Raw genomic sequence first — 20,227 nt, forward strand, 5'->3', positions numbered from 1 at the left:
TGTAACAAACTATAATTAGCAGAGGACTGTGCCACAGAGCGCTGAGGTCAAAACTTAACAATCTGTTAACAATCACAAGCCCTGGACACACGGCCCCACAGCACAGTAATAACTGTAGATGAATCTAACTGTGACTTTCTCCTTCTCTTGCAGCTGCAGGAGGGACCGAGCTCCATCAGAGATCATCTAATGTCGACTTGTTATTAAATATTAATAACAGAAGTGGATGTTTTAAAAAGTTTTGTTGAGATTCGTATTCAGAGGAGTATCTATTACCCTGCCACTTATAGCCGTGCATACATCAAGAGATCTATATGTGTCCCACACTAATTAGGTTAGTTTTAAACAGAAATAGCTTCTCTCCATGAGACGCTCGCCTGTGCAGCTCGGTGATGAGCTGTGATATTTGGAATTCGGCCCCTGCAGTTCATGAGCTGTGGATCTGAACGTCTAAACCCTGTGTGAGCTACAAGCCAGAAACTAATGATGTTTATTCAAATCAGGAGAAGTAAAAAGTTTAATTTAACATGACTATTAAAAGTGATGTAGTGCTTGGAACATTTACTTATCCAGGCAAAAGCCAAAATATAAAAACTTTTTTCCAAATATATTCTATTACATGTCAAAGAAGTAAATGTAAAGTAGGTATTAGTAGCTAAATTTGCCTAATTGTGTTATTTTAAATGTCATCAACGTATAATATGATATGCAGAAACAATTTGATGTTGGTGAGATAATTATAATAGGAAGAAGAATACATTTTACTTATAGAGCACTTTTCAAAGTACTCAAAGACACTTTACAAGCGTTATAAATTAACATAAAAAAGCCATACACTAAAAACATGGAACACACAACAAACATCACACATTAAAAGCAGATGGGTCGCGCCAACTTAATGAATTGCTCTACAGTTTCATTTATCCCACAGCATTGTCACTTAATAAAATCCTTTAAAAAACTGCAACTCATATATATATATATATATATATATATACCATTGTTGCTTCTTCTTACATGTTTTTTTTCAAGTACTTGTTCCTTGTGGAAACAGTTTTTTGTATAATTTCAACCTTACTGAGTAAAATATCTTTAGATTAAAATGTTGTGATTTGCTTTTGAAATAAAACTGAATTATTTACTGATATAAATTATTCTACTGTGAGGTGTAACCCATACATATATATATAGCACATGCATTGTTTTGTTCATATTCATATTGTATACCATGCCTGCCTATGTACTTATTACTTATATAAACGTATACTTCTATTTCAATATCTCATACATAATGACATTTTGCACTTTACTCAAGTAAGTTTTTCTACAAATAATAATTACCATCTGTGTTGAATGATCTGTAGTGATAGGGTTTATATTATGTAAATTTGTCATATATAATGTAGATAGTCAAAATGCTGAAGCACTATAATATATATTCACTTACTTATATTCAACACAATGTTCTCAACACTTCTATATACACTGTACTAGTTTTATTCTGTTTATATGTTTCAATATGTCTTATGTATTTCCGTACACTTATCATGCTTATTACTTCTGTAACATTACAAATGTCTTATCTTATCTTAATATCATGTTGAAGTATAGACACCAACAACTTTAAAAGATGTAATCTGTATTTCTCCATTATCAGATTCCTTCAACATGATTCACACACAGTTTCATAAACTTAGTTTCCACCTATAACTCAACATTTTCAATAATCACGTGATATCTCCAGAGGGACCGACCTGTTCCCGGGGAGTCCGGCACCAGCTCCACGGGGCCGATCTGCCTCATCATGTAGGCCGTCTTCACCTCATGACAGCTGTCCGCCCCGGCTCCTCTGCAGCCGCTCTCCGGTACCAGCAGCAGGCTCAGTAGAATCACCCAGAGCAAGTCTGCGGGTTGTGAGGCTGCACGGAACATGGCGACATGTCAGAGAGGAGATGGAGAGTGCGGAGGGTTCAGTGTGAATTCATGTAAAGTCCCGGTGCACCGTGCAGACTGAGTGCAAACTTCATCTGCAGCCTGTGGAGTGTGTGTGAGGGGCCCACCCTCTCTCTCTCTCTCTCTCTCTCTCCTTCTTTCTCTCTCTCTCCCTCCCTCTCTCTCCCACTTCACTTCAATTGACATGCACACGCACATGCATGCAAAGTACCTTCTGTTTCTTAAATACAATGAACGCATATCTGTCATAAACAATCACAAGCTAAAAAGTAGGTCCTAAGTTATGTGACCATATTTATTTTTAACCGCAGTTATAGATCTCTCATTTTAAAGCAGCTGTTCCTGCAAATTAGCTCCATTAAACTTGACTGGTTGCTCTGAGGGAAGAGGAATCTTGTTTGAAACATGGACGTCACCTGCTGGGCTTTTTGTGTAATTGTTATCAGTTCCGCTTCCTGGTTCAACACAGGTCCAAATGTGTTGAGTTGGCAAGTGAAGCCACAATAAAACCCACTGGAAAGAGTTTTATATGCAGGGAGGTTGGATCTATTGTGACAGCTTGTTTCTCTAACATCAACTGGTGGCAGTCATTAATTCGTGCAGTAGTTAAAAGGGCGTAGAGGTCATGATGTCGGATCTACTGAGCGGCCACATGGTTTTCATAGAACTAGCTTACAAGCCAGTAGCAAGTCAGATTTCCCTTTAGCCTCAGCGTGCGCTCAGGTTCGGCCTGTATCGTTGATCATGAGGCAAAAACACGTGATGACACCGAGGTGCTAATGGAAGTTAGTGGTGGCCACTAACACCTGCTAACATCTACTGGTAGTTGGTCATTTAAATTGGGCAGAAGACCCTTCAAACGCACACAGGGTCTCCACCTTGTTGTCCTATATTCTAAATGTCTCTTTGACTTGTGGTGAGGTCCTGGATCATTAAAGCATCTGAGAACTTCACAGGGGAAAGTTGATGAAGTGTGATCACCATGTTTAACTACTTTTAATTGTGTTTCCGTAATATCAATAAAATAAGCTCTCACGTGGGAGATTATTCGATTTTCACCTTTTCACCTCTGTTGCTGCGGCCCCTTTAAATCCAATCTCCCGCGTCCCGGGCGAGGCGGAAACAGAAAGCCTTCACTTCCTGTATTTAAGCGCGGCAACAAAGAGCCTCACTTAGCATCCGAGCCTCCTCCTCAGCTCCTGTTCTCCTCGCACCTCCGTCTGTTCTGTCGACCCGAGAAGATGCCGGAGGAAACCACCGCCGCGTCCAGCTCCGCGAGGTAACGCGCCCCCTGTCATGTTGGCTCCCCCCCGGTCCCTGAGACACACGGCTGGTTAGCCAGCTAGCTTAGCTTGTTTGCTAACACCGACGGCCCATTGTGTTTATTGTTTGCTACGGGGTGTTTACATCGTGCTAACGTGCTAGTCAGTCACTTTGACTCAGTAGCATCATTATCACCGCACCGGGTTGTTTCTGCTAACGTCTCTAACACACACAGCTAACCCCCAGCTCTGTGGCTAGCAGCTAGCACATGGCTAACAACAGTGCAGCCTAGCTTACAGCTTCCAGACATGAAGTCAGCGAGTGAAGAGTTAAACTGAACTCAGTCTGCTGCGGTTCAGCTTCTTCTGGTGAATGTTTGTGTGATTATCACTTCGCTTTTGACTCAACTTCACTTTGAACTTCTTGCAGCGCGGACGAGAAGCCATGTTCTTCATCTTCATCCGCTGCAGACAGGTGAGGATCAGTACTCGGGGTCATCGGGTTCATTGCTTCTGTTTACTTTACTTTTAGGTTTGATCAGTTGAAGTGTTCATAGCACCAAACTTTTCAATACACAATGTTCCAGAATGGAAATAAAAACAAACTACTACTCATCCTATTCACAGTTTGCCTCACGACTGTGTACTATGTTGTGTACTTATGTTTACACCGGGAATCAGAAACTGCATTTTAATCCTGTCTGTCCTCTACATAAGACAGATTTTTCAATAAAGTTAATGAAAAGAACTGACTCAAAGAAATACAATGGAGGGGAGTAAAATTGTTTAAATGCATTTTGACAATTTCTGTCAAGTTTAGTAAAACCTTTTACCGTGAGAATAGTGGATGAGTTAATTGTAATATGATCGACTTTAGTGGCTCCTTGCATTTGAAATCTTACATTTTTTCACAGTATACATCAACTCTTTATTTGTCTCCCCCCCCCCCCCCCCCCCCTTAGCTCTGTCGACGTCATGGACGAGGCCAAGAAGCTGATCGGCACAGGGAACAGACATCTGGTGATGGGAGATGTCGTTTCTGCAGTCAGTGTGTTCCAGGACGCCTGCAGCATGCTGTGAGTACCTGAGGTTAAAGAGGAGCCACTGACTCAGCGGTGCAAATGTTAAAATATTTAAATATATGGTGCCCCTAAAGAATTCAGTCATTTAGTGGCTGATTTTGAAGATGTCTGGGTCGGAAAGTGTCTATATCAGCTTTCAATGATCAAACTCACACCGAAGTGACAAGTTGCTGGTTTCAATTGAACTAATTTCAATGTTGGGCTGTTGCTTCGTAAAGCCCCAACACCTCCTGCTCCATTAAGTACTTGTTTTGCTGTCTTTCTGTCAGGGCTGCAAAGTACGGAGACACTGCAGATGAGTGTGGCGAGGCCTTCTTCCTTTGTGGGAAGTCCCTGCTGGAGCTCGCCAGGTTGGTCTTGTTAAATTCCATGTCATTAAAATGTATTCACATTGTTGCAAAGTTTCTATTTAAGACTACCTTGCTATTGTAGATGCTAGAAATTGCAAAGTGCTCCCTGGATAATTCAACTGGGCTCAGAACTTATTGGACTTTACTCTTTTGATAATCTGATCTTTCTTTGGGTTTGGTCAGGATGGAGAACAGTGTCCTTGGCAATGCCCTGGAGGGAGTCCCAGAGGAGTCGGAGGAAGACGAGCAGCCCAGCAACTCAAACATTGAGAGCGCCACCAATCTTGATGGTAAGAATTTTGAACAGTTTCTTTGTATTTCATTGAGGGTCAACTGATCAAACGACTTGTGTTTTTTTTTTTTTGTGTACAAGATCCATTTACCTGTTAAATTCTGTCATTTGATTATATTCTACCATTTAAATTCAGATTCCCATATTTATGGATACAAGCTAGTGTCGCCGTTTGGAAATCTTTATGTACATTTATCTTTCTATATCTACAAAATGATTTCTTATGTGACACTGGTACAGAGAAAACTAGAGATGAGCTGCGAGTGCAGGTGTATGACGCAATGGCCGAAAAGGAAAAGACTGAGGCCGACGACACTAATGTCAAAAAAGAAAATGCTGTGGAAACGTCCCCGGTCAAACCAGTGAATGGATCAGTGAGCGGGGACAAGCAGAGCTCTGTTAATGGAGTTGAGAAGACAAACGGTGTGGGGGATCATTCAAATGGGTCTCCTGGAAATGAAACTGTTAAAGAGCAGAATGGAAAGGAGAAACCTGAGGATGAGGAGTCCAAGCCAGAGGCTGAACAAGATGAAGAGGAGGCAGAGGGCAGTAGATCTCTGGATACTGAGCACTAGTGGTGTGGATGGGTGTCGCACAAACTTGGTGTTTCTTGATACAAAACTATGAACTCTTAGGCAATGGTTACGAAAAGGTGACGGGAACTGCACTGACTTCGATTTAAGTTGCGTTGAAGAAGTTCATTTTTAGCTCTTGTCTAAATATCCTATTGTATCAACAGATGATGATGATGAGGATGAAGACGACGATGATGAAGATGGAGAGAAAAATGGACAAGATAAAGTGGGTCTCCCTAAACAAGTGTCTGAGCGTGGTTAAGAAATATTTATTTTAAACTTGTGCCTCTTTCAGGAAGAGGAGGAAGTTGGGAATTTGCAGTTGGCCTGGGAGATGCTGGAAGTGGCCAAATTCATCTATAAGAGGTGAGAACAATACAGCAGAATGCAAGACTAAGTGACAAAGATCATGAGAAACAATCACTACAAAGTCCAAACTTTAAATGGTAACTACGGCTCTGATTAATGAAACAATGAGGTAAAATTTAATTTGTTTCTTCACCCCAGGAAGGAGAGCAAAGATGAACAGCTGATGGCAGCACAGACGCACCTGAAACTCGGAGAAGTCAGCGCTGAATCAGGTACGTTTCCTGGAGAAACTTAACTTTCCACCTTTTTTTTACTGTACGTTTTCCCTGAATGAAAGAAAAAGCAAGTTGTTCTCCTGTGTAATCGTCAGCTGCTTTCAGACATGTACTGAAATCTCCTGAAATTATCTAGAGGAGCAGTTTCTGCGGCTGCTTACCGTCAGCCTCTAGTAAACTCCAGACAAGGCCCATGTTTGAATTCAGGATCGTCCTCACAATTCACTGAGTTACTGCTACTGAAAGTGCATTTAAATCCCTGTTTACCACTAATATTGCAACTACAGTTTGTTACTTGTGTAATTCTACAAAACCTAACTGTTTGCCATTGCTTCCTCAGGCAACTACCCTCAGGCACTAGAGGACTTCCAGGAGTGTCTCACCCTGCAGCTGAAGCACTTACCCTCCCACAGCCGCCTGCTGGCTGAGACCCACTACCACGTCGCCACCACACTGTGCTACATGGACCAGTACAGCCAGGCCATCCAGCACTACAACAGCTCCATTAAAGTCATTGAGGCTCGTCTGGGTAAGTTCATCTGTTCTGCGTGTGGGAACTTGTTCTGCTGTTGGGAGACGTTTAACAATCACAGCTTGATGGTGGCTGTTTGACTGCCAGGTGATCAGACTGTGGAACCTCACTCCTCTAATTTATCTGTGTGCAGCCATGTTGCAGAAGGCCATCGACAAAGCGAAGGGAGCAGATGTAGCAGCGGAAGAGAAGACCGAGATGGAGGAGCTGAAGCAGCTTCTGCCTGACATCAAGGAGAAGGTGGAGGATGCCAAGGAGAGCCAGAGAACAGTTACCACTGCCATCCAGCAGACACTAGTGAGTACACAGTCATCACCTCAACATGAGTCTGCACTGCACCAACCACTACTGATGGTCGGGCTGCAAGATTGTGGAAGAAAAGAGAATCCCTTGGACTTGAAATCGTGATTATTCAAGAGATATGTTTAATTCATTAACCTGCAAAATGAAACTGACTGTGGGAGAGAAGGACCCCTGATTGTAATGCAGCTGAATCATTGTCACTTAGAAATTATATTGCTTTAGAGTAGAGATCCCTATTGGTTGTGCAGCCCTAACTGATGATGCTTTATTTACTTTCCAGAGGTCTGAACTTGAATGTGGTATAAATGTGCAGAGTTGAATCCTTGTCTCTGGGTAACTTGAGTCATCTCTTGCAGGGCGGTGCTTCAACCTCTTCAGCATTCTGTGAAAACGGTGGCCCTTCATCCTCCACAGCCTTTCCCACAGCCAGCAAGGTAACATCATCCCATGAATGACCAAAAGGAATCAAAGACTTAAAAATCCACAAACTTCTAAAACCACATTTCTCTCCATTGTCAGATTCCAGTGACATCAGCTGACGGCGCCTCATCCTCAAAAGTGTCAAACATCTCCCACCTCGTCCGGAAGAAGGTGAGACGCTCGTCTCCTCTTGCAGATCGACATTAAGCTGATTTGGAAGAATTAAAGTTGATCTCTCCTAATTCCGAACTGGACTCATAATCCATCCTGATCATCTACCTTCGTGTTGTGTGTGTGCAGGCTGTTGTCTTGGTGGCTTTCTGCAAATGCTTTCAGCTGTTGTGTTGTGGCTTTGTGCGGGCTAGTGTAGTTGTGGCATGTGTGTCTGTGTTTGCATTGTGGTAGAGCCAGTTCAAGCTTTTCTTATGGGCCGACTTGCGTTGCATGATTTGTTCAACTTATTGATCTTGACGTAACTAGTGCTTGTAACGCATGCAGGTGTCGGCTTCTCTGTAAATGTCGACCTGGAAGGTGTGTTTGTGTTCAGAAGCCTTCAGTCTCTCTTCCTCCTCCCCCATGTCTGGTTTTGTTTCTACACAGAGGAAACCAGAGGAGGAGAGCCCAGTAAAGGACACTGACGCTAAGCAAGCGAAACAGGAAGCCACAGTTAATGGCAGCGCCGACTCTAGTGCCAGCAACGGCAAAGGAGTCGAGGAGGGAAAATCCCAGGAGGCGAGTGAAGGGCTTGTGTCTTTACGATCTGATGTATGTGTCCAACAGAAGACGTTGGATTATCGAGGGGACAAGAAACGTGCAGGAGCTGCATGTGGTCCCTGGTGGAGCTTCCATCCCATTAGCTTGAGTCTGTCAAAGATGTGTTGTTCCTCTTGGAGGGAAGTTACTTCTCAAACCGAACTACCAGCACGTTGGGAGGAATCCTGTCTTTTGGTTCTTTAACGAGTTGTTAAACCTGCAGCTTAACTCTCCTCTGAGTCGCTGTTGGTTCACAGAGCACCTCTAACCACATGTGTAGCATCAGCTGCAACAGTCTCTAGACCAGTTCTGTTTGCTCTGCATCCCTTCTGCAAAGGGGAACCAGCAAACATCCCATAAAGATTAGACGGATCATGTTTTGGTTCCTGCTGCTGTACTAAACGTTCTCTCTCTCTCTTCCTGTAGCCTTCCAACAAGTCGGGCTCTGTCCAGTCTAGAGCGTGACGACCCGAGTCTCTGTCCTGATCCTGAGAACCAGCACAGCATGCCTGTCCTGCCCCCACCCCCCCCACCTTCAGCATTTTGTTTCTGTAAATAAGAACATTTTCATAGATTTGTGTGTCCAGTTTTGTATACTTGTAGTAAAAAATTAAAATAAAGAATTTGCAGATGTAAGTTTGTTTCCCAGCTTTTTTTTTTATAATTATTATTATAGTTCACTTTCTGTAACTGTTGCTCTGATAGTCCGGTGACCTCACCTAATGGCAAAGTTAAATGTGTTGGTCACAGAAGTGAACCTTTGGTTAATGGTGTTGAGGCCAAAATCTTATCAAGATCAAATTTCAGTCAATAATTAACACGTTAACTTTGAAGACATTTTTGCTCCTGAGTGAAGGTTGTAGTTTTAAACTGAAACATTTGACAAATCTGATCAAAACTACTTGTTAAACCTTGGTGTGCTTGAACAAGCATTCAATCTATATCAAACTGTTATGTTGCTGATAAATCAAACGACTTCACCAAAGTGGACTCTCTACAATCGAATGTGCACAATCTGGAATCATCAGGACTGTTTGTGTGATGGTAAATTTTGCCCTGGTTGGATAAATCCGGACATTGGAAGTCATCACTGGGTGCGAGGAGCTGGTCATGGTCACTTCTCTGACAACTTCCTAAAGCAGTCATTTGATATTGTAAACAATCTGTTGCAGGAGAAAACGCACAAGGTTCTTTTTATTTCTAAATGTAGTTTATTTTCTCACTGGACTTTTAAATTATGACATTTCTTGTAAATCTGTCCTGCTGTGATTAAAGTAAATATCTGTCAGGAACAATAATCTAAGTTTGATCCCCACTGTCCTTTTCCTGAGTGTCATGCTGTCTGTTAACTCTGACCGGCTCCGTCTGTGGGTGGAGGGTTTGTGTGATGGGTCGAGCTCAGCGGGCAGCAGGGTTGATTCACCTCTGTGGGCTGTGGAGCTGACGGAGCTGAAACTGATGGAGCTGCTTGTCCAGTCGCGTGGAGAGAGGACACCTGATGGACGTGAACAAGAACCCATTAAGAAAGAAACATCCTCTCAAACATGCTTCCAATTCAAGTGAATCTTTCTAAATTTGCTCTCGGCACAGAAATGATATCTGGACGCCCAACATGTCCTTTGTTAACCTACCACAGCCTGATATCTGTAGTGCCTGGTGCTGGCAGGGTCCGGCCTCACGAGGGTCTGCATGTCCTCGTCTCGGCTGTTTGCCAAACGTACACACAGCTCCATGTGACCCACCTTATTAAAAAAAAAAAAAACACAGACTGGGCTATAATTAAGTTCTAAAACATAAACGTCTAACATCTTAAATGATAAATACAACTTCTGCACACTGAAAATCGAATAACTCTTCATACCTGGTGTACTGTGTTGAGCTGAGCAATGCTGAGTGAGGGTTTAACAGGCAGACAGCGCACTGGCATCCTCCAGTGGCCACTGCAGAGCTGTTGAGACGATAACACAGCACAACATTACAACATTAGGACTCTACTGAATATGAGCTCGGTTATAGACGTCAACTGGACGTAGTTAAAATGTTTTCAAGAGTGAAAACAGCAGATGAAGGTTTAAAACTGTCTCAAATCATCTCACACCACTTGATTTAACTTCCATCTGCATCATGTTGTGTGTTCTTCAGCAAGATTACACAAACTACTGGACAGATTTCCATGAAACTTGGTGTGTGTGTGTGTGTGTGGGGGGGGGGGGGGGGGGGGTCGTGGGCCTGGGCCTCACTCAGTCTCACCTCCTTTTACTCAACCACAGACAAACACACAAACATAACAACAAGACACAACAGTCCATTTAAATTGACTAGATCCAGATTTGTATATGGATCTGCACCAATTTGAACAGACTTTCATCAAAGGGCCTGAACTACTCCCTGAGATATCAATGAAAATTTTGAAAAACGCTATGTTGAATAAAGTTGGAACAAAAAGTTCCTGGATCTGCACCAAAATGTAATATATTCTTCTCTGGTTCACACCCAGTTCATGGAAATTGGTTCAGTAGTTTTTGTGTAATTTTGCTCACAAACAAACCAATGGACAGGGGGGTTAAAAACAAGCTCCCAGTTGGAGATAGGTTTTAATATTTATATCATCCTCCACTTCTCCCAGTGGTTAATCCACATGTCACTGACGGAGCACATGAACCTGGTTGTGTTGATCGAAGAGTTCCAGTCGTGTCCAGCCAGAGGGCGACAGTCTGAACACCTCCTGGTTGTGAACATCCAGATCCCGAGCTGCCTGCACCTCCACCACCAGGCAGAGGGACGCTGACGGCTGGATCCTGCAGAGGGGAAATGCAAACGTGTGTCACCTGGACTCAGGAGGAGGCTGCAACCAGATCTGTCTTTATGCTCTTTTGTTACAGCAACATTTTTTGGGGACGATGACGTTTTTGTTAGCAGAACCCAGAGCTCTTTGTCAGTTTTATGTTTTTTAACAGTTGCCCCAAAGGAAAGTGAGTTTCTCTCTGATGAAAGCAGAGTTTCTCTTCCATATCCTTTCTGCTCTGAACTCTGCAGATGAGAGTCCACACAGCTCCTACCTGGGAACGGGCTGTTTCACTGACAGAAGAGCGTAGTTTCCAGGGGCGAGGCTGTGGCTGTATGGTGAAGATAGTCCCGGCAGACACTGGACAGGGGGCAGTGGAGTCGGGGGTCCCACCTCCACACCCTCAGAGCAGAGAGCGGCCACCAGGCGCAGCGCTTTCTGAGAGGCATCGACTCCCAGTGCCAGGTCAAAGAAAACCACAAAACCAGCTCTGAAAAAACAGAATAAAGTTTACTCAGACATGTAAATGGCCTGTTGGATGTACAGTGTGTGTCTGTGTAAGTAAACTGACGCAGGGTCGTAGGGAGCTGGACCCAGAGAGTCCAGTGGGTCCATCACGTGTCTCCCTGACGTAGACGAGAAGGATCTCGTCTTCAGCTGATGGAAAGATGGAGGTTTTTATTTAACTGTGATAAGCAAACAGTCAATCAAGTAATTTGTGAAAGTTTGACTGAAGTCTGTACCAGAGGAAAAGGTGCTTGGCTGTGGGTCTTGGTTTGGAGTGGAAACAGAGGAGGAGGTTGTCTGCAGGACCAGGGAGCTTCTCCACCTCTCTCCACCTCCGCTTGTAAACTCTGCTGGAGCTTCTCCCTCTGAATCAACCAATGCTCGGTCCTCACTGCTGCTGCACAACACACAACAGTCCCCTCAGGCTCCCACATCTAAATTCACTCAAACCAGACTGCAGACAATCATAAATATCAGTCTCTTATATACACCTAGGTCAAGTTCCAGCTCTGAAATATCAATGAAAATGATGAAAAAACGCCTGAATTCGATTTTTGTGGATCAAGTTAAAATCCTCAACAACTACTGGATGGATTATCTTTGTGTTTGGTGCAGAAATTCATGCTTCCTTGAAAGTATCCCATGGTAATATTGTGCTTAAGTAACCGCGTGAATTTTTCAACCATTTAAAATCTAATAAGCTCATTAGAAACATGTTTATTGGTTAGACTTGAACCTTCGTTGTCCTGTTTTCTCTCTCTGTCCAGCTGCATCCTGAGGATCTCCTCCTCCAGCCTCTGGTTCTCCTGCTCCAGAGCCAGCAGCTCCCAGCTCGGACCCGGCAGACGAGGCCTCACCTCTGGATTCAAGGAGAACAGTGATGAAGCCTAAAGGTAACTTACCCTCAGTCTTAAATCCGCAGCATTTATAAGAACCCCATGTGTTGAGAGTCATCGCTCTCGTCAGTCTTACTCCTGCTCCTGTCCTCGGCCGACGCTGCTGCTCCGTGATTCTCCTCCAGACTTTGAGCTTCTGCCTGCAGGTCAGTCATCTGCGCCACGACGGCTGGATCTGACCCACCTGACTGCATGTAGGTCAGTCGCAGGGCTCTGCAGTGGAGACATGGTTCACCCTCAGGTAACCAGGCAGCTGAACCAATTCTTATTCACATGTAAACAACTTTATTTCTTTAAAAGACAACCAGAGGAAGAACACAAAGGAACAGGGTGAAAATCTGCACTGGTTTCTGTTATTTTCCTTCCAGCTGTGATCTTTTTTTAAATAAATTCCTCAGGATGATGCAGGCGTATACTTTATCTGGGCAGAGAGCGGCCCATCCACAGAGGTAATCAGCTTATAGTTGTCAGGATGCATCTTTGTATTCTCGGCTGGATCTAGCTGATCAGCAGGTCGCACACTGAGAAGCAGAAGAAAACACAAAACACAGCAGATCATCTAAACTCAATCATATCGAGACGTCTCTGCAAAGTCTCCCGGCCAGAATCCACCCGACAGCAGCAGGATTATTTTGATTCCACCACAGACCTTGCGATGAGGAACTACCCGGGCATAATGAAATACATAATTGATGCTGTGAGTCATAGAGCAGCCAGGAAAGAAAAAAAAATCATATTTCAGGGATTTTATTGGTCTGAGAAGCGCTGCAGGAGCAGACAACTCACCATAACAACACATTCATTAAACATGTTTTCACCCCTGTCTGCTTGTGTGTTTTTTTTTTGTGAGATTCAGGGGGAAGATATAGGAATTTTTTTCATTTTCTTTAAAATGTGAGAGATTTGTTATTGATTTCTCAGAGAATAATTCATTGATCCTGGTGAGAGACGTCAGGCGTGTTCAGGGGAGTTACATCTATGAGTGTTTCAAATTTGGTGAAGCTTGGGTATTTTTAAGGGGATCTCCTGGAGATTTACTCTAATATTAACCATAGTTACTGCTTGCCTAGCCTTAACCTAAACCCCTTATCTTAAACTCACCTTTAAACATGTCTTCACCTTAACATTGAATGAATGAATCTATGTTATGAAGACTTGATTTTACTCTTTAAGAGGAAGATAAGTCCCCATAATGTTATTGTGCAACAGATTTCAGGTCTGCACAAATAAAGTGAAACCTGTGTAATAAAGTGAAACCTGTGTTTGTGTGTGTGATTGTGTGTTTATGTGTGTGTGTGTGTTAGTGTTCCACTAACACACACACACACACAAACACACACACACACACACACTCTTACTTTAATGCATGGAGATGTCGAGCGAGGTATTGCAGCGTCTCCTCGTTCCTCTCCTCCTGCTCCCTCAGCTCCATCAGCAGATTGTCCAGCTGACTCGAGCGGCTCTGCTCACTCAGGACCGAGACCTGATGGGCCAGCTCTGACACACACAACCAGAAAGACACACAAACACACACAAAAACACACACACAATCTCAGAGCAATCCCTGACATTTGCATCATCTGACATTTTGACGATGACAAGTTCTCAGCAGGAAGTCTCGCACTGAGGCAGAATCTGATTTTGTGTCCTCTATGTCCTCCACCACTCGTCCCTCACCGTCTCTCTGCTGCTCCAGCTGCCGGTGGTGAGCGTGGATCAGGGCCACTTGGCGCTGGTGGAGCGTCGCCATCTCCCTCATCTCCTTCAGCCCCTCGGTGTGACCCAGATGACGTGGGCTCGGCTGAGGGCCGTGTTTAAAAATGGATAGATTTATATCACAGCATCGCTTCTTAAACATGTCACACGATGGGGCAGGAAAGATACCTGAGTCTACCTGAGTGACCTGTGACTCATTCTTACACCACAGGCGGATATGACTGGCTCTATTATTAAAGAACTTTTACATTATAGAGGACATGTGGGCACTTATACGTCCCTGACATAAACCTTGACAAGTGCACATCACACATCATATAAGCTGAAAAGTGCAGTGCAAGGGGAAGAAGAAAACCATTGAGTCCAGTATCCACCTCAGAGCTTCCAGACCAGTTTGGGAGATTTTCCTCAATGGACATCCTCAGCCTGTGAAACTGAGAAACACACGAGAGAAATCATGTATTTTTATATTAATGTAAAACTAATAGAAATAGAAATACTTTCACTTGTGCCCTGCTCTTCCTGGTCTTCACTGACACGATCATATCCAAACATGAATTATTAATCAAAGACCTCTAGATGCCCACAGTCTTTGGAGAAATTACGTAAAAAATGCATTTAATTATAAATACATAAACAACAAATGCTGCCCTGACACCTGGATCCCTGTGGGAACGTGAATCAGCTTGATGTTTGCAATGCAACACAGACAAATGGACTGCGTCTGAAAATACCTCTTGCATAATAAAAAGGTTTGATGGATGGAAATGCTCTGTGTTTTTCATGGTGCAGAGGTGCAGCGGTTGGGTTTTACCTCGTCAGTTAGATTCCGCAGAGCACCACCGTCCGTCTGAGCGATTGCCCGTTTGTCTTCTGCTCCCGACTCCAGCTCGGCCTCAGCACGGCTCCTCCTGACGGGGATTCTTCTCTGAACACTCGTCTGCAGATGAAAAAGTTGTGTTTCAACCAAATGAAACTGGAGCTTATGGTCACATGAGCTTTTTTCAAGGAACTAAAAGATTCCTGTGCATAGTTTTTCACGAGGAGATGTAGAAAGTGGATTTTCTCATTCTGAATCACAGTCATTTAATTCTCTGTTAACTTTCTCCTACTGAAACCAGTTACTCTCACCACTATGGTAAGAAGTTCTCCCACAACAACAGTACCTATATTCATGGTGAGTTTACAACTTCATGTTTTAAAACCTCTCACAAATAAAGGTTTGTGTGCATCGATGGTGAGACTCATAAGATTCCTTTGTATTTCTAGCTCTGTGCAGATATTTGATCTCTTCTCCTCTGATCAGCTGCTTGTTTCTTACCTGAAGGAGATCAGGAGCTCTGGTCTGTTTAGCATCCACACCTCCACCTCCGATGCAGAACTTCGCTGTGTGTTTCTCCAGCAGCCTGGTGGAGCGGAACACCATGTGACAGGCTCGGCAGATCAACGTCTTCTCCATCCGATGACCTCTGGTGACCTCCAGGTAGGACTGATCACCTCCTGAGACCCATAAACTGGAATACAGTAGGAATAACTCACTTTAAGTTCTTAATCTCATTGTCCTGAACTTCAACAGGTTTGTTTTGACAACTGAGTCGTTGTCCTTTGTGTTTGTTGGCAGCTGTCACCATGGAGTGACCTCACTGTCGGGGGTGTGGCTTTCACCCCTGACAACTTTATTAACAACACCAATGCATCTCGGAAACAGCTTGGATACACGTAAACAAAGAATCACTCACCAACAACGTAGAATTATGTGAACTGTATGGTTTGTGTTTTTCTTTACTACACTTCCTGTTTTATTCCTAGAGTTGTTGTCATATTAAATAGTCTGTATAAATCCATATGGAACAAAATGTCTTGTTTACAGACTTCATCTGTTTGTCATGTATTTTGTCGTAAATTGATATTAATCATTATGTTCCAGACACACACGGTTGTACACCTCGTTTTCTAAGTGGGTTAATGGAGGTTTTAATCATGTCTGAGCGAGTTTAAGTAGAACAGAGGAACACAATGTGCCATTAGGTTCATAAAAACAGTTTTTACATTGGTTTTTGTATAAAGTGCATGATGTCAAATAGTGGTAATATAGACAGGAAGTCATGTAATGTCAGGTAGGTGATACCATCAGTCCCCTGTTTTCAATTCACAGAGACTCCAGTCAGTATTGGTCAACCATCAATCAATCTAAACTTATTTGTTTCGCTCACATTCAGAGATCATAATTTGCCTCATTGTGCAACTTCCTCTCTCCTTAACCTTCAACCAGAGGAAAAGCTGAAATCTCAGGGAGAGTCAGTATTTGTCATAAATGTTATATCTCAACCTAAACACTTGAAAACTTGACTTTTCAAGTGGGCGTTGATGTTATCAGGCGGCTGTGGTTTAGGAGGTGGAGCGGGCCGTTCACAAAACAGAGGGTCAGAAGTTCGATATCCTCCAGTCGGCTTTGTCCTTGCACAACACATTGAGCTGTTAATGGCCCCGGACTTTCCCGCCGGTGTGTGAATGTGTGATGGAGTAAAGAAGCTCTGTACGACTGTGTGTGTGTGTGTGTGTGTGTGTGTGTGTGTGTGTGTGTGTGTGTGTGTGTGTGTGTGTGTGTGAATGGGTGAATGCGACTTGTTAAGTGCTTTGAGTGGTTTTTAAGAAGAGAAAAGTGCAGTCACTTTGCCCTGTTGATTCCTGAGTGAGTTCTCAAAGCAGAGTATTGAACTACAATGACACAGTGTAGATCTCAAACCTCCACCAAGGCCCAACAGACACAAGCTGCACCATATAACAGTAAGTCATAGATGTCAGTCTCCTCAACATGCCTCCTTGTGTCTGCACCCATGAAATTATTTCCTGGGAAATTGGTGAAATTGTCCCAAAACATCTATCTTGCAAAGTTAAGGGTGGAACATTTTATGTTTTGAGTTCTTTGTCAGTTCATTCCCCAGAATTCCACCAAGTTTGGGGGATATTGACTCAGTAATTTCCACGTAATCTTGCTCACGATCTAACAAACAAAAGTTTTGTTTATGTCGCGCTGAGCAAAACCATTTTTCCTGTGAATTGTAGTTTTGGTAACGAGAGCTTGGACAGAATCCGACATTTATCATTTTAGTCCTTTTCGCATTTGCCATCACCTGAGTACAGTTTCCAGTTGATGCCGTTGGTTCTGTTTTGTATTATTCATAACAGGAAAGCAATTCTTACAGCTATTTGGATTAGCCCTTTTTCTTCTGCTCATTTGAATATTTATAACATGGCTGTTTTCTTTTTTTGTTTTGTTAAAGCTCAGAGTGCCGGATGTTTTCTCACCTGCAGTGAACACGTTGAGAGTCTGACTGCAGCTGCAACAGAAAGGGCCTCGACCAAAGTCACTCAAATAAAACATAATCCGACCTTCATGTGAGGAATACAACAAAACTCACTCAAAGACAAATGAACATCATCTCCCATCAATTCACCGGGTTTAGTTGTAATCTGTCGAGAAGTTTTTGCTTCAAACTGTTTACAAACAAACAAACAGTCATTGGCGGCAACATAATCTCCCTGGTGGAGCTGAACATCTGTGGGTCTGCTCAGGAGCTGGATGTGAGGTGTCATACAGTCCCTAGCAATGTGAAGATGGTCTTTGAAACCATATCTACACTTTTCTTCATAATCTAAAACCATTTTGTGGCTTTTTGGTGTCTAAAGTGGCAGAAGCCGGGATTTATTAGGTGTCAGGTATTTAAGCTCTGTTGGTTTTTACTGTACGACCTCATGTGGAGATTGGTGATGATAAACAAGATGGTCGGGTGAACTTGTCCTTTAACTCTCTGTGCTGCACAAACAGCAACAGTCCAGTCTGCTCTGAAACAGCCTCCATAACAATGAGACAGAGAACCACTGCTGCTGCTGAGGACTGAAATATTCAACATCCATCCACACCTCTGATGGAGGGAGAGAGGGAGGGAGGGAGGGAGAGGGAGGGAGAGAGAGAGGGAGAGGGAGGGAGAGGGAGAGAGAGAGAGAGAGAGAGGGAGAGAGAGAGGGAGAGGGAGGGAGAGGGAGAGGGAGCGAGGGAGGGAGAGAGAGGGAGAGGGAGAAAATGTAGAGAGCGAGAGAGAAGGAGGGAGAGAGTGAGAGACACTGAGAGAAGGGGGCAGAGAGTGAGAGAGAAAGGGAGAGTGGGGCAGAGAGAGAGAGAAACGGGGGGAGAGAGGGAGGGAGTAGGAGAGAGAGGAAGATGGTGAGAGAGAGAGAGAGAGAGAGAGTTGAGAACTTGAACTATCTCTTTCTCTCTCCCCACATCCCCCCCCCCCCTCGCTCTGCAACTCACACTCACACATGCCCGTTTGTTGCTAAGCAACTGTAAAATAAAGCAGCCGGCTCTGAAGTCAGAGAGAGAGAGAGAGAGAGAGAGAGAGAGAGAGAGAGAGAGAGAGAGAGAGAGAGAGAGAGAGAGAGAGAGAGAGAGAGAGAGAGAGAGAGGAGGAGGAGAACAAGTGCTGCAATCCGGTGCTTGTTTGTTTGGTTCTGTCCATCATCCCACCACAGCTCTCTCTCTCTCCTCTCTGTTCCCATCTGTGGATCTGGGAGGAACTTGTGACTTCTGGTTCCCTCTGTCGGTTCCGACCAATCAGCAGCCGGCGAGGGGGGACGGGCCCAGCGGTTCCCTAGGTTACCTGGCGTGATTGACGTGCAGCCTCCTGCAGGAGAGAGAGAGAGAGAGAGAGAGAGAGAGAGAGAGCGCACGGTGGTGCTGGTGATCACTGATGCTCCAGCTTCACCCGGTGAGGACTGTGGAGAAATCTGGATAACGAGAGGAGAGGAGACACCGGAGCAAGAGGGATGCTGGTGATTTAGAAGTCCTTCTTTCTCCTCCTCCTCCTCCTCCTCCTCCTCCTCCTCCTGAAGATGAAAACTGGAGCGCTGGAGGAAGCCGGCTGAAGGGAGAGAGAGAGAGAGAGAGAGGAAAGGAAGGATTCCTGAAGAAGAAGAAAAGAGGGGATTTGCTGGTAAGAGACTTTTCTGTGTCTGTCCTGGCTTCTGTCACTTGTCCGTGGATGGATTGTGTCTCTGGGCTGTGTCCTGTGTGTGAGTGGGTGAGACAGGGGGGGGGGGGGGGGGGGGGGTGGGGAGGGGGGGGAGACGGATCCTCTGCATGCTGCGTGGCTGTGGGAGACGTTACTGTATGAAACCTACATTCCACTGGATGCCTGTTTGACAGTATGCAAAAGGGTTTAGCTGAGTCAAGAGCGGCCGGATCCATATACATCCATCTCCTCTGTATGTAGGAGGCAGAGGGATTGAGATGTGTGTGTCTGTGTGTGTGTGTGTGTGTGTGTGTGTGTGTGTGTGTGTGTGTGTGTGTGTGTGTGTGTGTGTGTGTGTGTGTGTGTGTGTGAGGTTGGATCAGTCATCTCAGGGCTACAGTTACAGCTGAGGCCAGGATATCTAGGCTCGTCTACTGTATCTGCATAGGAGGAGGAGTATTAATTACATAACGCTCCATCTCCAACTCCTGAATCAGGGCTGTGCAGCATCCCACTGTCCCACTGGTCCAGAAAAAAAACCAGTGTAACCTACAAAGACGTTTGGTTTCCATTGGGGATGGTTCTCAACTCATGGGGTGGGGGGGGAAATCCATCCGTTTGCATTGATCCTGTTCTCTGCCGCACTTCACCTCGTGTGGGACGGACGTGTGAATTAACAAGTGTTTTGCTGAAGACAACTTCTGGTCCCTCGTGTCTTGTTGTATTTTCGGAAGCGTCATTAAAAAGAGATGATGCGACACAGGTCCTGCATTAAGGTCCAGGTAGTGCTGAGAGCTCGGTGCCACCCAGGATTCCCTCAGAACCTCCATTAGTCATCTGAGGTCAGACGACAGCCGGGCTCCTCGGGCCCTCAGGACTCCAGGGGCTCCTGCTCCATGGGGGGTCTTCCCGGGCTTTCTCTGCTTCGCTCCTCCCCCCCCCCCCCTGTCAAGAGTCCTCGCAGCCCCCCACCACCCGCAGACACACTTTTAAACTGTGGGGGAAACTTTTCTGCTTTTCCTTCCATAGCAGACTCTTATTGGTTTTTGTGAGAGAATCGGTTGGACGATAAAGCAATGTTGATTTTATCTTATTTGTTAAAATCGACTTCACATCCCGATAACCACCAATAAACAAAGTCGTCTGAAAAGAATAAATATTAGCCTGCTCTTGCTAGCTCTTCCAAGATTACCACACTAAATACT

At 44.4% G+C, this 20,227-nt stretch overlaps 3 protein-coding genes across 6 annotated transcripts in view; 1 reads left to right on the plus strand and 2 right to left on the minus strand.

Moving 5' to 3' along the window:
- LOC128448231 (glypican-5) overlaps positions 1-1,932 on the minus strand; it is a 43,178-nt gene extending 41,246 nt beyond the window's left edge. Inside the window, exon 1 of the mRNA XM_053430799.1 lies at positions 1,755-1,932. Coding sequence (XP_053286774.1) covers positions 1,755-1,932 — 178 coding nt within the window. The remainder of the gene's footprint in view (positions 1-1,754) is intronic.
- A 1,153-nt stretch (positions 1,933-3,085) lies between these two features.
- On the plus strand, positions 3,086-8,742 carry LOC128447918 (histone-binding protein N1/N2). Of its 4 annotated transcripts, XM_053430346.1 has the most exons (14): positions 3,086-3,232; positions 3,646-3,690; positions 4,178-4,291; positions 4,567-4,647; positions 4,831-4,937; positions 5,679-5,740; positions 5,810-5,880; positions 6,022-6,095; positions 6,439-6,627; positions 6,764-6,927; positions 7,290-7,367; positions 7,453-7,524; positions 7,954-8,085; positions 8,533-8,742. In XM_053430346.1, the coding sequence occupies exons 1-14, from the start codon at positions 3,195-3,197 to the stop codon at positions 8,569-8,571; spliced, it is 1,266 nt and encodes a 421-aa protein (XP_053286321.1). In that variant the 5' UTR covers positions 3,086-3,194; the 3' UTR covers positions 8,572-8,742. The 4 variants fall into 4 exon arrangements, with proteins under 4 accessions (XP_053286321.1, XP_053286322.1, XP_053286319.1 ...); XM_053430347.1 differs by lacking the exon at positions 7,954-8,085; XM_053430344.1 differs by lacking the exon at positions 8,533-8,742 and having other exon boundaries at positions 7,954-8,526.
- Positions 8,743-9,451: 709 nt separating this feature from the next.
- ccdc17 (coiled-coil domain containing 17) overlaps positions 9,452-20,227 on the minus strand; it is a 60,789-nt gene continuing 50,013 nt past the window's right edge. Inside the window, exons 4-18 of the mRNA XM_053430802.1 lie at positions 15,332-15,524; positions 14,825-14,950; positions 14,385-14,444; positions 13,972-14,095; positions 13,653-13,791; positions 12,711-12,815; positions 12,371-12,507; positions 12,135-12,257; positions 11,635-11,795; positions 11,463-11,548; positions 11,166-11,381; positions 10,769-10,904; positions 9,968-10,054; positions 9,738-9,848; positions 9,452-9,601 (exon numbers count right to left, since the gene is read on the minus strand). Coding sequence (XP_053286777.1) covers positions 9,452-9,601; positions 9,738-9,848; positions 9,968-10,054; positions 10,769-10,904; positions 11,166-11,381; positions 11,463-11,548; positions 11,635-11,795; positions 12,135-12,257; positions 12,371-12,507; positions 12,711-12,815; positions 13,653-13,791; positions 13,972-14,095; positions 14,385-14,444; positions 14,825-14,950; positions 15,332-15,524 — 1,954 coding nt within the window. The remainder of the gene's footprint in view (positions 9,602-9,737; positions 9,849-9,967; positions 10,055-10,768; positions 10,905-11,165; positions 11,382-11,462; positions 11,549-11,634; positions 11,796-12,134; positions 12,258-12,370; positions 12,508-12,710; positions 12,816-13,652; positions 13,792-13,971; positions 14,096-14,384; positions 14,445-14,824; positions 14,951-15,331; positions 15,525-20,227) is intronic.

This window comes from Pleuronectes platessa, chromosome 9 (assembly GCF_947347685.1).
Source record: "Pleuronectes platessa chromosome 9, fPlePla1.1, whole genome shotgun sequence".
NCBI lineage: Eukaryota > Metazoa > Chordata > Actinopteri > Pleuronectiformes > Pleuronectidae > Pleuronectes > Pleuronectes platessa.

Coding starts and splice junctions, on each gene's coding strand:
- LOC128447918 (XM_053430344.1), top strand. CDS start 3,195: ATGCCGGAGGAAACCACCGCCGCGTCCAGCTCCGCGAG. Junction 4,938..5,678: donor GAGCGCCACCAATCTTGATG/GTAAGAATTTTG, acceptor TTGTATCAACAG/ATGATGATGATGAGGATGAA. Junction 6,628..6,763: donor AGTCATTGAGGCTCGTCTGG/GTAAGTTCATCT, acceptor ATCTGTGTGCAG/CCATGTTGCAGAAGGCCATC.